A 15,820-nucleotide genomic window follows, 5' to 3' on the forward strand; every position below is an offset into this window, starting at 1 on the left:
GACAGCAGTAGCAGCTGGTGGCTGTGAGGCCAGGAGATGGTAAATCTGTTCTGAGTTTTAGGGTGAAGATTCAGCTCCTTGGATAGCTTTGCTAAATTTTCAACTGGAACCCAGAGCATATCCATCTCCTCCACTGACAGTGGTGCTATTTTACTTTGTACTGTATTTATTGTTATTGTGTGTCTTCAAGTTGTTTCCGACTTCTGGTGATCCCAAGGTGACCCTATGACATGGTTTTCTTGCCAAGATTTGTTCAGAGAGGATTTGCCATTGCCATTTCATGAAGCTGAGAGAATGTGACTAATCCATGGTCAACCAGTGGGTTTACATGACTGAGCTGGGATTCCACCTCTGGTCTATAGAGTCATAGCCCAATGCTCAAACCACCAAGTGGAAAGTGTATTCTTTACTCCTAAGAGGAATTGTGTTCAGGGTTATGGCTAGCCATATCCTCCCTAAGGATGCTAAGTGTAGGAAACATTTCCCACTCTGAAGTCCAAACTCTATTTCAGATATGTTCTGGGGTGAGGTGCATTCCAATGGTAGATCTGCCCAAATGCAAAAGGATGGGACCAAAAATACCAGCATATTTTAGTTTAAAGCATTTACAGCTAGTAACTAAGCTTTAGGATAATAGAATCATAGAGTTGGAGGAGACCACAAGGGCCATCTAGTCCAACCCCCTACCATGCAGGAACACTCAATCAAAGTACCCCTGACAGATGGCCATCCAGCCTCTGTTTAAAGACAACCAAAGTAGGTGACACCACCACACTCTGAGGGAATGTGCTCCACTGTCAAACAGCTCTTACTGTCAGGAAGTTCCTCCTAATGTTGAGGAGGAGTCTTAGGTGAGGCATTCAGCCTTTCAGAATGAGAACCCACCACATACAAATGCTGGAAACTATAAATGATGCTTTCACGGGGAAGGAGGCGAAGCTATCTAGAGAAATCCTCTAGACCAGACTGGGACGCAGTGAAGGCCATAGTGAGGTCCATGGCCTGAGGTTCCCAACCCTAGCTATAAGTTACAAGAATCTCAAGAAGAGGACTCCACCCTTCCCAGTTTTCAATTTCCAAGTGATAATTTCATTCCAGCTTGTCTTTGAGAATATATCAAAATTTGTGAATTTATCTCAATTTCAAATTCAAATTCTCTCAGTGAGAGAGAAAAAAATTACTCACCAAAGGCTTTAAGTTGAAGGCATAGCAAATGAATGCAAATGCAGAGCCTGACAATGTTACTGTTTGAACTACAGTTCCCAGGATTCTGCCAACACAGACACCATACTGGCTGGAGGATTCTGGAAGTTGTAATCCAATAAAGTAACTTCCCCAAACTTTGGTGCTAGGGAAGCGAAGCCACAAATCCTGTCTGAAGGCAGAATTGTGGAGAACATGCCACATAATCCACAGAAGTCACTCTGTAATTTCTTCATGGATGGAATGAGTATGATTGAATTCTCAGTCACCTCTCTGCCCAGCAGGCTATATCCACAGCAGAAACTGATAAACATTTTCTCTGAGAACACTGTTAGCCTCTTTTTAAGAACACTACTCAAGAGAACACCTGTTCAGGATGGATGGCTGTACGGTAGAATACATGCTTTGCACTCAAAAGGTGCCATCCCAGTTCTAGATGGGATTGGGATGGAAGCAGTGGAGGAGTGGTAAACTTCGAAGTATAGGCCTTCATCACAACAACTCCCATAGTGATACCCCCATGGAGAATCCAAAGATGCAAGTGGCTAAGTTGATCTGTATAAAAAAGAAATTTCTTGGAAGTGTTTATCTCCCACCAGAAGCAGGCCCTTGTTTTTAAAGCCACATGTTGTGCACATTTAAGACCAAGTCACTTTGAGTTATTTTGGATTACAGCAAGGCTAGCTAACAATAGTTCCCTGTTGCTGGGAACAGCTATTTCGCTTGCAACTCAAATAGGGATTGGAACTAAAATCAGATAGGATAGAAAAGTCTGGTTGTAGGTGGCATGCTATAGTCCCTGATAATCAAAACATCCTGGGACGTTGATCCTGCAAGCTCTGGCTCCACTACACCATTGGATGGAAGAACTCCTGTATGAAAAACTGCATATCCACTGCTTGTGATTCTGAAAAGGAGTGGGTGGGTGAGTGTCTTTCTGAGAAGGTAGCATTCCCCTGAGTAATTGGCAGTCTTGAGGTAGTAACAGATGGTGCATGAATATATGGGTGAATATATGTCTCCATCTCTCTCAGACAGACATAAAAACACACTTCCCTACAAGATTGCAAGGAAAGAGACAAATTGCGATTGCCAGAGGTCAGTCTGAAATTGTTTGAAAGCAGGCTGCTGACCTCTGCTGTACACAATCATGGATGAGATCAAGGTGTGTGAGGGGTGCAGGTCAAAAAACCCTCTGCCTATTTTTGTGCCCCCTCTTTGTGCATTTTGGCTTAGAAAATCTAACAACCTAGAAGTGAATGTCCAATCACTGCCTGTTTAACACACACATGCTGAAAAATACATAATCCAGAATCCTGTAACATGGCATACGTTTTGTAACTTTATGTATATTTAGCTATGTAGCAGAGGTGTTAAGAAACTTTACTGAAAAGATGTGTAAGGGAACACCAGCAAGAGTGCCTTGAGGCTTATCAGCACTCAGTGTCCCAATGCACAAGGGAACCAATGTGCATTAGTCCGGAAAGAAGAAACCCTTGAAGTGAACAAAATTTGGCTACCAGTCCTGAGGAATAGCAAAATAAGGACTCAGCAAATGCAAATGGGAAACCACTCAGAGTCAGGGGCTTTCCCAGCAGATAATGATCACCAATTAGCAGACACTAATCTTCTTTTGCATTAGCCTTCTAGTCTGAGGCCTGCCATCAGCACAGAACAATACACATGCAAATCACTCCTGCATTCCCAGGCTCACACAGTGTGTGTGTGTGTGTGTGTGTGTGTGTGTGTGTGTGTGTGTGTGTGTATACACATACACACACCCACTTTTTTCTAGGCAAACATTCTCTGAAGATGCCAGCCACAGATGCTGGTGAAACGTCAGGAAGAAAATCTTCTAGAACATGGCCACATAGCCTGAAAAACCCACAAAAAACTGTGCATTAGGCCCATTGTGCATCAGCCACAATGCACATCTGTCACCTTATCTGGATGCAGATGTTACAGAACTGCTCAGTTATAACTGTTGCAAATGTAAGTCTATTTATGAAGATGTAAGCACCCAACAGGATTTCAGCCATATTTTAAGTAAAGGGGTAGCAGTCTGCAGAGCATTCCGGGGAGGCAAAATTGACCTCTGATAAAGCAGAAGCTGCCCACCCTTTATCTAGGTGGGTTAATGATCCATCTTGGTATAATACAGCTGCTTTTGCTGCTCTGTTTAAACAATTGGGAGCCAGAAATCCCTGAAAATTTACTGCAAACCACTCAGAAATCTATCAGTAGAGTGTATGTTCTTACACTTAACTTGCTCTGCTCTGAAAATTAACAGTTACCTGAATCTTGTTATTAGTCCCAACTAGAGCAGACCATCAAATCAATGGGATTTACCTACATGTTGACTCACCATTCAACCAAAGAGAACCAATGTGATGTAGTGGTTTGAACGTTGGACTAGGACATGGGGAGATCAGGATTCAAAATCAGCCATAGAAACCCCCTGGGTGACCTTGGACAAGTCACACTTTCTCAGCCTCAGAGAATGGCCATGGCAAACCTCCTCCGAAGAAACTTGCCAAAAAACCCCTATGATATATAGGGTCACCTTAGGGTCACCATAAGTCAGGAATGACTTAGAGCACACAACAACTTTAACTGGAAGTAACCAGTAGGATTCAGGCCAATGAATGCATGTTTATCAACAGAGGATTAGTATTCTTTCCACTTAAAATGTCTTGGGTATTTTAATTCCAAGTTTTCTTTCTTAGTCCAGATGTATAATAAGTGCAGTGAACAGAGGGAACTATATACAAGAAAGAGGAAAACAAACTCTCCATTTTGTCTTCTTTTTCTTATTCAGAGAAGCTGATGGGCACTCCAAACCCTCCCTCCCTTGCTCTGGCCAGAGAATAGTGCACAGCTTATAACTAGGGAAAACCAAAATTAATGAAATGTCAATAATTTGCTGCAGGATTATGTGACTTGTTTCAAAATTCACAGAGACTACATTTTGAAGGCATGCCTCTACCTTCTCCAATCGGACACCCTCAAAACTGGTTGGACTACAGATCCCACCATCTCCCAGGCAAAAAGCCTACCTGCACACTTGGGGATGATAATTGTTGCAGCTCAACATGTCCAGAGTGTATCAGTTGAGGAAAGCTAGCCTAAACTTTCAGACTGTTCTGTACACTAAGGTCTATATAATATGTATGCAAGTCTTAGAAAAGTTACTCTTTTCAATCACAACTCCCAGAATTTGCCAGCCAGCATTAAGGGTTATGAGCATCATCAAGTTTTTTTAAAAAAATTCCAAGCTCTACATATGCACATAAGTCCACAAAGAGACATGACTTAAACTAAGTGAGATACACTGGGTAAATTCACTTGTTTCCAATTTACACTGAGTGATCAGTTCTTTCCAAGTAGTTTTGCATGCAAAGTCCTTCATGAAGTAACAACAAGATTGAGATAGTATAGGTATAGTGATTTAATCATCCACAAAAAAACAAAGCACAGTCTCTTGATACAGAAAATGTAATGCAAAACTCTCTTGTCTGAAGCCTCCGTTGTGTACAATCTTGGAGAGTCATTAGTGAATAGTAATTTACAGAAGTAGCATACTTAGATATAATGTCAGTCTGCCTTGAGTGCAATTCCATTCCATTTGCATGACCACTGTGTCATTTCGATTACAGCAATAAGAGTCAGGGAAAAATAATAATAGTGAGTCACGTATAAATCAAAATTGGAGAGGATGAACACTTTCTCTACATGGAGGCAAAGAGTGGCATAACAATCTAAGAGTGAGATTTTTTTTTAAAAAAAAAAACAAAACAAAACACGAAATCTAGAAAGAAAGGTATCACCAGAGAATATCCTATTGCTTAGGTCCAGTTAATTTACAGAACTGATGATGGAGAGATGGATGGAAAAATCCATATTCAGATGTACTGGAGAAGAAAAGTCTTCAGGAGCCAATCACACACACACACACACACACACACACACATATATAATTTCAAATCCATGGAGCAGGATGCCTCTACCTATGCCAGGCAACTAGAACCTCCATGTCCAGAGGCAGTATATCTCTGAATAGGTTGCAGGACAAAAAACAGGAAGGAAAAGGTATCTTTCTCTTGTTGACTTCCCAGAGACACCTGCCTAACTTCCTGACCACTCATGGAATCAGGAGCTTGGAAAGATTTTTTTCTGAGGGGAACTAAAACTCCCAGAATCTCCCAATCCACATAGTCCTCCCCATCCAGGAACCTCTTTGCAAAGGACTTCTGGTTTGATTTATCAGAGATTTTGTTATATTTTTAAACCCAGGCTTGGCAAGGCAAATCTATTGATGTCAGTTCCTGGATGCTTTGCAACTTTTCTCAAACAAAGGCTGCATCCCCATCTGGTCCCCCATCCATCCCACAGCTTGAATAACTTACTTTGTGGGCTAAAATTTCCAGAATTCCCAAGCTAACCAGGCCAGCAGCCATGGTGACTGTAGTCTTAAAAGGGAACTTTTCCAAGCTCTGATCCATCCCATCTGTACTCACCAGAGCTAATGGAGAAATTCTGACAGTGGAAGGACATTCTGACTACCATCTCAAGCCCATCATTTCTACCCCACCCTTGCAAACTAAATGGTCTGATTAGAAAAGTTAGATGTCTGCTTGGATACTGAGCAGCAGAATTCTAAAGCCACAATTCCAGGTTCTCTGCTGATTTAAGGATTTGCCCCAGGAGTATAACAACACCTTAGACCTGCTATCTCTTGCTCCTTCTCCGTCATCTTTGGCAACTCTGAAGTGATAAAACCTCTCCCCATTTTAGTCCAAACTGTAAAGGTACTATTACAGGTATAGAATTTTATCTCCCAAGGTTCCTTTAAAGTTCATATTAAAACCCAGAATGGATTCAGAGACATGGAAGTTGCCAGCTACCAATGTTATTTTTCACATAGTAGTTGTATACATTCATAGAATCCAAGTTGAAAGAGGCCACCAGTCCAACTCTCTGCCATTCAGGAATTAACAGTTGAAGCACTCCTGAAAGATGACCATCTAATCTCTACTTAAAGATATCTCAAGAAGGAAGATTTATTACCTACCAAGGCAGTCTATTTTCATTCTTGAACAGCTCTTACAAGTCAAAACCACTCTTCCTAATGTTTCTGTGGAATCTTCTTTCTTTCTTTCTTTGTAATTTGAATCCATTCACCCAGCACCCTAACCATAAGGCTTGGGTTCCAGATAAATATCAAAGCATGATGCACAATTAAATATTAAATTCACAGAACTGAAAATAGGAGTGCTGTAAAAACTGTCAACTGTAAACACAACTTGAACTGAACCATGTGAGGGCTCTTCCTCTGTGAACAGACCCCAGTCTCAACCCACCAATGAATTCTCACTTCACTGACCATAAAGTAGATAAGACAAATACAAATTCTGGTGTGACAAGCAATTTCCCTGGGAGATCCCTAGAATTAGAGAATCGTTTTTTGGGCTGAATCCTATTAATAGTCCAAACTATTGAAAGGCTTGCTGAATCGTGAGTCAACATTTAAGTAAATTCTATTGAATCTACTTTAGTTGGAAGTACCAATATGATTCAGAGCTTTGTTTTCTCTGGACTAGGAACAAAAACTCACTTTCTTAATATAGCCATACTTGTATTCCCTTCAGTAATAGCGACCCTCTCATAGAAACATAAACAGAGCCCTGCTGGGTCAAACCAAAGGTCCATCTGGCTCAACACTGGTTGTCCCAGTGGCCAAACATATACCCTAATGGGAAGCCAACAAGTTACATGTGAACACCATGTTTCCCTCCTAGTCATGTTTCTCAGCAACTTGCGCTGACAGGCATACTGCTTCTGATACTAGGAGGTAGTATATTATATATATAGCTATTGCATGCTGTTTATTAGTTCTAGTCTAGGAACCCTTTTTACACTACACAGTTATAGTACTATGATTACATGTTAACTGCCATGGTTAGATCTTATAGAATCTTGGGATTTGTAGTTTAGGGAGGAGGGTTTAGAATTCTCAGCCACAGAGCTGTAGCACCTCATGAAACTAAAAAACTTGGGATTCACAGGATGCAGACAAGGCAGCTAAAGTGGAATCAAAATGTTATAATTGTGTAGTGTGAATGGGTACTTTATCCTCTATGAATTTGCCTAATCTTCTGATAAAGCCATCCAGGTTGACACCCATGTCATGGTAGCAAATTCCACAATTCAGTTACACACTGTTTGAAAAAGTACTTCTTTCTGTCTCTCCTGATTCCCCTTCCATTCAGCTTGATTGAATGACCCTGGATTTCAGGGTCTTATGGGAGACAGAAATGCCCTAGGTCTCCACGCCATGCATCTCCCCCATTACTCACCTTTTTCTAAGCTGAAAACCCCCAAACATTGTAACCTTTCTTTCTAGGAGACATCCTGCATCTCCTTGATCATTTGGCTTCTTTTTCTTGCACCTTCTCTCCAAAGGTGCAGTGACCACAGCTGTACACACTATTCTAAGTGTGGTTACACTATAGTGCCATAGGTTCTCACCTTTCTTAATGCCATACATACATGCCATAGGACTTTTCTACTTTGGATCATGGAAAAATCCTACACAAATTCTTCCCTTTATGCTCCTCTTCTAGGGGAATACAGTTCTAGGGGATGGAATTGCCCTACAGACATTTTCCTACTTTCCCAATTTCTAAGATATGGGCAGTTCAAGTACATCACTCCAGCACAATCACCCACCAATCTCTACAGACCCCAGGGCCAGGAACCAGTTGCAAGCTTCATACATGGTGATGTTCCTGAGGGCTAACAGTGATGCTCAGCAGAGGGGCTGGTGGGCAAAGCATCAGAGCGACTAGTGTACACCACTACTCCAGGGGGATATGAGATGATATCAGGTAGAGTTACTGCTACAGCTGGGGGAAGATGAGGAGCAGGAGCAAAACGACCTGTTGGGTTAACAGGCATCAGGCTATGAAGTACTTGCTCCTCCTGCTCAGGTTTAGTGGTGGCTGTGAAAGGGCGCATGGTGGTGATGGAGGGCGATGTGATTCTCCAGAGCAGTTTCTTGAGTGCCTTGCGGAACTCCCTCCGCATCAGGCAGTAGAAGATGGGGTTGAGGCAGCTGTTGGAGTGTGCCAGGCACACGGTGATGGGGAAGAGGTATGCCTGAGAGAGGAAGTAGGCATGGCTGAAGTGCAGGGCGTTGAGTTTGATGAGGATGCCCCAGGTGGTGAGTGCCTGGTTGGGCAGCCAGCAGAGGAAGAAGGACAACACGACGATAGTCACGGATTTGGTCACTTTGGCCCGCCGCTTAGTGCTTGGGCCACAGGAGCTGGCACCCACATGCCTGTCACTGATGAAGCGCACCAGGAGGAGATAGCAAAGAGTGATGATGCCCAGTGGCAACAGAAAGCCCAGCAACACCTTCTGGGCTTGGTAGAGCCCCAGCCGAGTATTGTTGCCTCCACTATCAGGGATACGAATTAGGCAGAATTCCTCACCAAAGATCCTGGCAGTTGTGGAGAAGATACCAGTGGGCAAGGAAGCGAGAATGGCCAGGATCCATATGAGGATGCACAGCCATTTGGCTGGAGAACAGGTGCCTGAGAGTCCACCTTGGCTTCTGGTTTTCAGGGCAGAAGCCACAGCATGGTAGCGGGCAATGCTCATGGCGGTGAGGAAGAAGACACTGGCATACATGTTCATGGCAGTCACATAAGAAAGGATCTTACACATTGCATTGCCAAAGAGCCAGGTGTAATCCAGAGCATTCTCCACAGCCCAGAAAGGCAGCGTCAACACAAACTGGAAATCAGTCAGGGCCAGGCAGGTCACAAAAAGGTTGATGGAGGACTTTTTCCATTTGCTTTTCATCAGGTAGAGTACCAGGACATTGCCCACCAGACCGAGTGCGCACACCACGGAGTAGACGATGGAGATGAAGATCCGCAGGACCACAGAAGCGCTCCCTTGCATGCCCTCGCTCCTCTCCAGGCTGAGGAAATTCCGCCACAGCTCTTGCAGGGACTCGTTGGTCCCATTGCTCAAGAGCCTTTCCTCCAGGAGACTGGGGAAGGAGTCCAGCAGTTCTCCCATTCCGGCTTCTTTCATGCTGGTTGCCAGAGAGCAGTAGCTGTATTCACAGAGGGCGTCCATCCCATGGCAGAGAAAGCCACCTATTAGTCCTCTCCCAACAACTCTGGAGCAACCGGAAGACCAAAAAGAGAGGGGACTCCTTCACGTCTCAGTCCAAAATTTCCCTGGAGCTAGGTGACTCCTCCAAAATTTTCCTGGAGCCAGGGGACTTCTTCAATTTTTCTCAATACAAATTTTTTTTGGGAGACAGGTGACTTCTTCAGTCTCTCTCTCCAAAATTTTCCTGGAGCCAGGGGACTCCCTCAATTCTCTCCATCCAAAATTTTCTTAGAACCAGGAGACTCCATCAACTCTTTTCCCAAAATTTCCTGGAGCCAGAGGACTCCTTCAATTCTCTCATTTCAAAATATCCCTGTGTCCAAAATTGTCCTGGAGCAAAAAAAAAAAAAAAAAAAAAAAAAAGCAGCACATCCAAGGAGACCTTTCTCAGAGGATTGCTGCTGAGGATCCGAGGTGGGCTGCAAAAAAATTCCATGCCCAAGAAAGCTTCGGATTTAAAGCTCGGAAGAAGAGAGGAGGAGGGTTCCTTTGAGAGCAAGAGGGAGGAGAGTCGAGGGAGGAGGGGGGGAAACCAATGCTGGAGAAGAAGAGCAGATCCCAAGGCAGAGAATAAGCATGGATCCGCCCTGCTAAAGGTTGGAGAGAAAGGGACCCAGACGCAAATCTGTCCTTTGGTGGATCTGGCAGCAGATCTTCCCCAAGGTCGTTGTAGGAGCTGGAGCAGGAATTGGAGATGTGATCAAGTCCCAGCGCCTGTCAAAGTCAGAGAAGATCTCCTTTAAGATGGACTTTTGATCAGGCTGGAGCTCCAGCGGAGATGGACTGGACTGATTGCCTCGCTGGAGGATGGAAGGGACGCGCAGCAACGCCCCCTGGAGCTCTCCTTGGTGCTGAAATCCAGCAAGTGGCCAACCTTGGAAGAAGCCCTCGCCTCTCCTCATCGGCTCCCCCATTGCAACCAGATGAGCCCACAGGTCTTCTGTCCTTTTCCCATTAACTATTTTCTTTCTCCCCCTCCCCCATATTTTTTATTTCTCATGCCAACTTTAAAATTCTCCACTATAACCAAACCATCTCTCCATTCATACATTCTTCCCCTACCATCCTTTTCTTCCATCTTTTCTGTTTTCTGTTTTCTTCTTATTATTATTATTATTATTTAGATCAACCAATTGACATGTATGTACATTTAAAAAGAAATCCAGAACTGTGTAAGGAAGTTAGAGAAATCATGAAGAAGATCACAGAGAGGATGAGGAAAAGAAAGGAAGGGAGGAGGTGTAAGAAGGCTAAAAAATATGTTTGAAGAAGGTGAATTATTATTATTATCATTATTATTATTATTATTATTTCATTTTCTTATATCCTGCCTTTCTCCCAACGTAGGGACTCAAGGCGGTGAACAACAAGTATAAAACAGTACAATTAAAAACAGTACAAGGATATTAAAATATATAAATGTAAAATGAACAATTTTAAGAGTTAAAACAGTTATAAACTAAAAATAACATTTTAAAATAAACACCATTAAAATGTATAATGTTGCACAACATTAACAAACGAAGGCTGGAAGAAAGAGATGAGAGAAATGTAGGATGGGGAAATGGGCAGGTCAAAGGAAGGGTAAAGGAAAGAAAATAAGGGGTTAAGAAAGTTAGAAAGTGTGGATGCTTGTGACAAGGAACAGAAAGTGTTTAGTAAGATTTGGAGGGATAAGGAGAGGACTGAGTGAAGCATGAATGAATATAGGGGGAAAAAGAGGAAATAGATAAGGAATAGCATAAGTGAAACTAGGAAATCAAAATGGAAGAAAGGCAAGTCATGATAAGTAAAAATGTAATATATGTGATGTATGTATAATTGGTATTATGTGTTATATGCTATGCTGTATGTGATTTTATGCTTGTTGAATGTATTTTTTAATTAAGAAAAACTTTATTCAAAAAAGAAAAGAAATCCACAACTCTCTATATGACAATTTTCCTGGATAATATTCAGTCTTTATTTGAATGCTACATTAATTCCACCATTAAGTACTCATGTTACAGATGAGTTCAATTAACTGTTTCCTAACAGAATTTTTCTTTCTCCTCCTCTTCCTCTTTCAAAAAGCCTCTTTTTTCCCCGCAGGGCGACCAGATGTCCTCACCGGCAAGGAGGACCAGGCACTGCAAAATGCAGGGCATTCTGGGAAAACAGTGATCCAAAAAAAGCTAAGTGCACTCAGAGAAATGTCAGTTCGCGCTTCTTCATCATGCTCCATAATGGAGGACATTTTGAAAATTCCTCCTAGACAGAAGGTTGAAATCTAGGATACATCCTGAAGAAGGAGGACTTTTGGTCACCCTGCCCTAACTGCAAAGGAAGACAAAGCAGCACACAATGCAGGACATTCAAGAAAAATGGAGGACATTACCAAATAAAAGCTAAAAAATCTCATATAAATATAAATTCATTTCATATGGTTCATGTACACTATAATAGATCTACTGTACTTTAATATGTACTCAGCCATATTTTTCTGATGAACTCACCTTTCTTAGAATGCCTTGTTCGCTTGCAATATACTTATAGAACGCTGAAGCAAGACACCAAAATTCAAAAAGCTGGAGCATGTCCAGAGGAGGGCAACCAACATTGTGAAAGATCTGGAAACCATAAAGCTCTATGAGGAGTGACTTAGGCAGCTAGGTATGTTTAGCTGGAGAAGTGAAGGTTAAAAGGTGGTCTGATAGCCGTTTCAGTATTTGAAGGGGTGTCATATTGAGGACGGAGCAAACTTGTTTTCTGCTGCTCCAGAGACTAGGACACCAAGCAATGGATGCAAGCTACTGGAAAAGAGATTCCACCTCAACATTAGGAGGAACGTCCTGACAGTAAGAGCTGTTTGACAGTGGAACATACTGCTTTGGAGAGTGGTGGAGTCTCCTTCCTTAGAAGTCTTCAAACATAGATTGGATGGCCATCTCTCAGGGGTGCTTTGATTGTGAGTTCCTGCATGGCAGGGGTGTTGGACTGGATGGCCCTTGGGGTCCTTTCCAACTCTATGATTCTGTTATTCTATGAAATGCTTAAAATTGTACATACAGCAACAAACCTTTGACTGAATCTACATTGTTTCCTCAAGCAGCGCATTGCCTAACACGTTTGCTGTTCTTTTTCAGCTCAAGCAACAAATGCATCCTGATCTCTAAGGACAAATCTTGTCTGCCATTCTCTAAGGCTGAGAGAGTGTGACTTGCCCAGGGTCACCCCGTGGGTTTACGTGGCTCAGCTACGTGGCTCAGCTACAATTCAAACCCTGGTCTCCAGAGTTCTAGACCAAAGTTCAAAGCACTACACCATGCTGCCTCTCTTTGAACAGCACTTACTTACCACTAAATAGGTACAGTGTTACACTCTTAAACTGCAGTCCAACATACATTGCCTACTCAAAAATAACTAGGTTAAGTGACACTTATTTCTAGATAAGTGGGCATAATATTATGGCCTTCTTGTTCTTGTGTCCATTCAAGTCATTTCTGACTTATGGTGATCCTAAGATGAACCTAGCAGGGTTTTCTTGGCAAGATTTGTTCAGAGGTTTGCCATTGCCTTCCCCTGAGGCTGAGAGAATGTGTCTTGCCCAAGGTCACCCTGTGGGGCCAATCGGGGAATCAGACCCTGGTCTCCAGTGTCCAAAGTTGTAGCCTAACACTCAAACCATTACACCACACTGGATCTTAGTGGCTGTAATGTGAAACAAATTCTATTTGCAAGGGTTTGAGCTTGGACAGAAAGAGGGCTCTAGACACCACAGGAAAAAATAGTGGAAACAGGGTTTTAACAAACATATACAGTCGGTCCTTCTTATACACGGATTTTTTATACACGGATTTAAGCATACACGGTTTGAAAATGTTCCAAAAAAGTATAAATTTACCTTGATGTTCCATTTTTTATTAGGGACACCATTTTACTATGTCATTATACTTAATGGGACTTGAGCATACACGGATTTTGTTATACACGGGGGATCTTGGAACCAAACCCCAGCGTATAACAAGGATCCACTGTACAGTATTCTTTCCATTGTCTCAGAGGAATTACAAGTAGTCTGCAGGGCTATGATCAATCAAAATGTTTCCAAGACAGATGTATGATATTCCTGTTCCTGTTACATCTTTTTAGAGATTTTTTAAAAAACTTGTACATGACACTGCATTTCATTTAGTTTCATTCTGAAAAACAAAATCTTTGCCACAGCCCTAGTCAAAATGTGCCAAACAATCTATCTTAATAAATAAAACTAGCTTTTCAAATATTTTCTTACAGTAGCAATTGTTTTTTAAAAACCCAGGTTAGGTTTTGACGATTAAAAAAAAAAGCATTTATTTACAAAGCATTAATTTTAAAAATTTATAGCTCTCTTTCCCAGAAACTCAAGTAAAGCAAATAAAAAAATTGTAGAGACACACTGCAATATTTTTTTAAAAACCCAGTCTTAGCATAGGTATCTACTAGTTTTTAGAAAAAGCTCTTGGGCTAATCAGAAAGGCATTTAGATGCCAAAACTATCCAGAATATATGCAAGGCAGTTATAGAACTGCAGGTTATCACTGGCAAGGGACAGACCGTCCGAAAAGGGCGGTCTTCCAGTGGCCTAATTTCCTCCGGAGGGAAGCCGCAGTCACCAAACCACGTGGCTTCTCTACTGAGGAAAAAGAACCCGGGGGAAAAAAGGGTTCTTTTTGAGCTGCAGGGATAGTGTAAGAAGTGCACCACTGGTGCACTTGTTATGTAAGCGCTGCGTGGCAACGTGTGGATGCCACCCGGCAGTTATGTAACAATGGTGGTGCCTGTGTACACAGGGTGCCACCATTGTTACGTCACCTGCATGTACTAGGGTTAGGGACCATGTAGTTGCTGCGCAGTCCCTAACCCTAGAATCGGTGCTGGTACGCCGCTTGTTGGCGGTATGTATCGCACCATTGTTGCTGAAATATTGTTATATGCATATGAAATATGCAATGGGGCCATCATGATAAGGGTCTTGCTTTCAATAGGGGCGGTCCATCCAGAATTTAGTCCAAACTTTAAAGAGTTACGCAAGGCACTGAAGCTATTTCAGGCATAACATTCAGAAACTTGTATAGCTCTTTTCCAGTTACGGCTAAAACCCAGTGTAGATTCACTATATCACTGAGATCAGAACGACTACCCTCCACTGGCCTGAATGGAAGAACACACAAAAAAGGATCTGTATTCACAAGGGTGAAATTGATATGAAAGAGGTTTAGGGAGAAAGACTCTTTAAGGTAGGGGTGGGGAATCTCAGGCTCTGGGATCAAATTGAGCTCTTAGGGCTTCCCCAGATGGCCACACTCCCTTCCCCTGACCACTTTTGCTGATTTCCCTGTTTTTTTATGAGATCTTCCTTATTCTCAAAGTTCAAAATGCCTAAAGCCTCAGTTACTAGCAATAACTAAGGCAAACCTCCCTTGAACAAATCTTGCCAAGAAAACCCTGTAATAAGTTTTCCATAGTGTTGCCATAAGTCTTATTGCTACTTATCACTAGCAATAAGTAAAAAAGGCGGGTGGGTACATTTATTTCCATCTTTGGCTTGTGGCCCTGCCAACCACTAGAATATTCCTCCTGAGAAGGACACTGAAAGAGATTCCCCACCCTTGTTGTTGTGTGCCTTCAACTCATTTCCAATATACGGCAACCCTAAGGAAAACCTATTACAGGGTTTTCTTGGCAAGATTTGTTCAGGGGAGGTTTGCCTTTGCCTTCCTTTGAGGCTGAGAGGGTTTGACTTGCCCAAGATCACCCAGTGGATTTCTGTAGCCGAGCAGAGATTCAGATCTTGTGGTCTCCAGAGTTGCAGTCAAATGTGGAAACCCTTACACCATGAGATATTCACATCATAAAGGTTAAAAGCTGTACTGAAAGATTTGCACTGCTTCCAGTCTGTTTCCAGGGAAATTCAAAGTTTTAAGTTCTATGTAACCAAAGCAGGTCATGGCTCTCTAAAGGATTAATGACTCCCAGGTCATCCTTCATATTTTTTTAGTTCTTCCTAAAGGAAGCTTAAGTCCCCCCCCCCCCCAATACCAGGCTGGGGAGTAATACTTCCCTCAAATGAACAGGCAAAATTGGACCACCAAGACTTCTTTTGTATAATTTTTAAATGGTTGTATACGGCTTCAGTGATTTTAAATTGTTTTTCAAACTGTTTTTGTAAATGTTTTTAATTTGTTCTTTTGGAAGCTGCCTTGGATCCCATTCTGGGAGCATGGTGGGATATAAATAAAGTAAATTATAAATAAATAAATCTATGTAGTTGTTCCTCCTCAGGCATTATCAATCCGAAGTGGAATACATGCTAAAAAACATTAAGACAGTTGATTTTGTTGAACAAAACCCCAATGCAATAAATAATAAAGACAGCCTGAAATCTGCCCTATACTGAGAACTTACTTCT

At 42.2% G+C, this 15,820-nt stretch overlaps 1 protein-coding gene across 1 annotated transcript; it reads right to left on the minus strand.

Annotated features, from left to right (window-relative positions):
* Positions 1-6,353: 6,353 nt before the first annotated feature.
* On the minus strand, positions 6,354-9,685 carry RXFP3 (relaxin family peptide receptor 3). The gene has a single exon (XM_089496779.1). The coding sequence runs from the start codon at positions 9,349-9,351 to the stop codon at positions 7,999-8,001; it is 1,353 nt and encodes a 450-aa protein (XP_089352905.1). The 5' UTR covers positions 9,352-9,685; the 3' UTR covers positions 6,354-7,998.
* Between the last annotated feature and the right edge of the window lie 6,135 nt (positions 9,686-15,820).

This window comes from Sceloporus occidentalis, unplaced genomic scaffold, assembly GCF_023333645.1.
Source record: "Sceloporus occidentalis isolate IW3139 unplaced genomic scaffold, rSceOcc1.0.p SCAF_1, whole genome shotgun sequence".
NCBI lineage: Eukaryota > Metazoa > Chordata > Lepidosauria > Squamata > Phrynosomatidae > Sceloporus > Sceloporus occidentalis.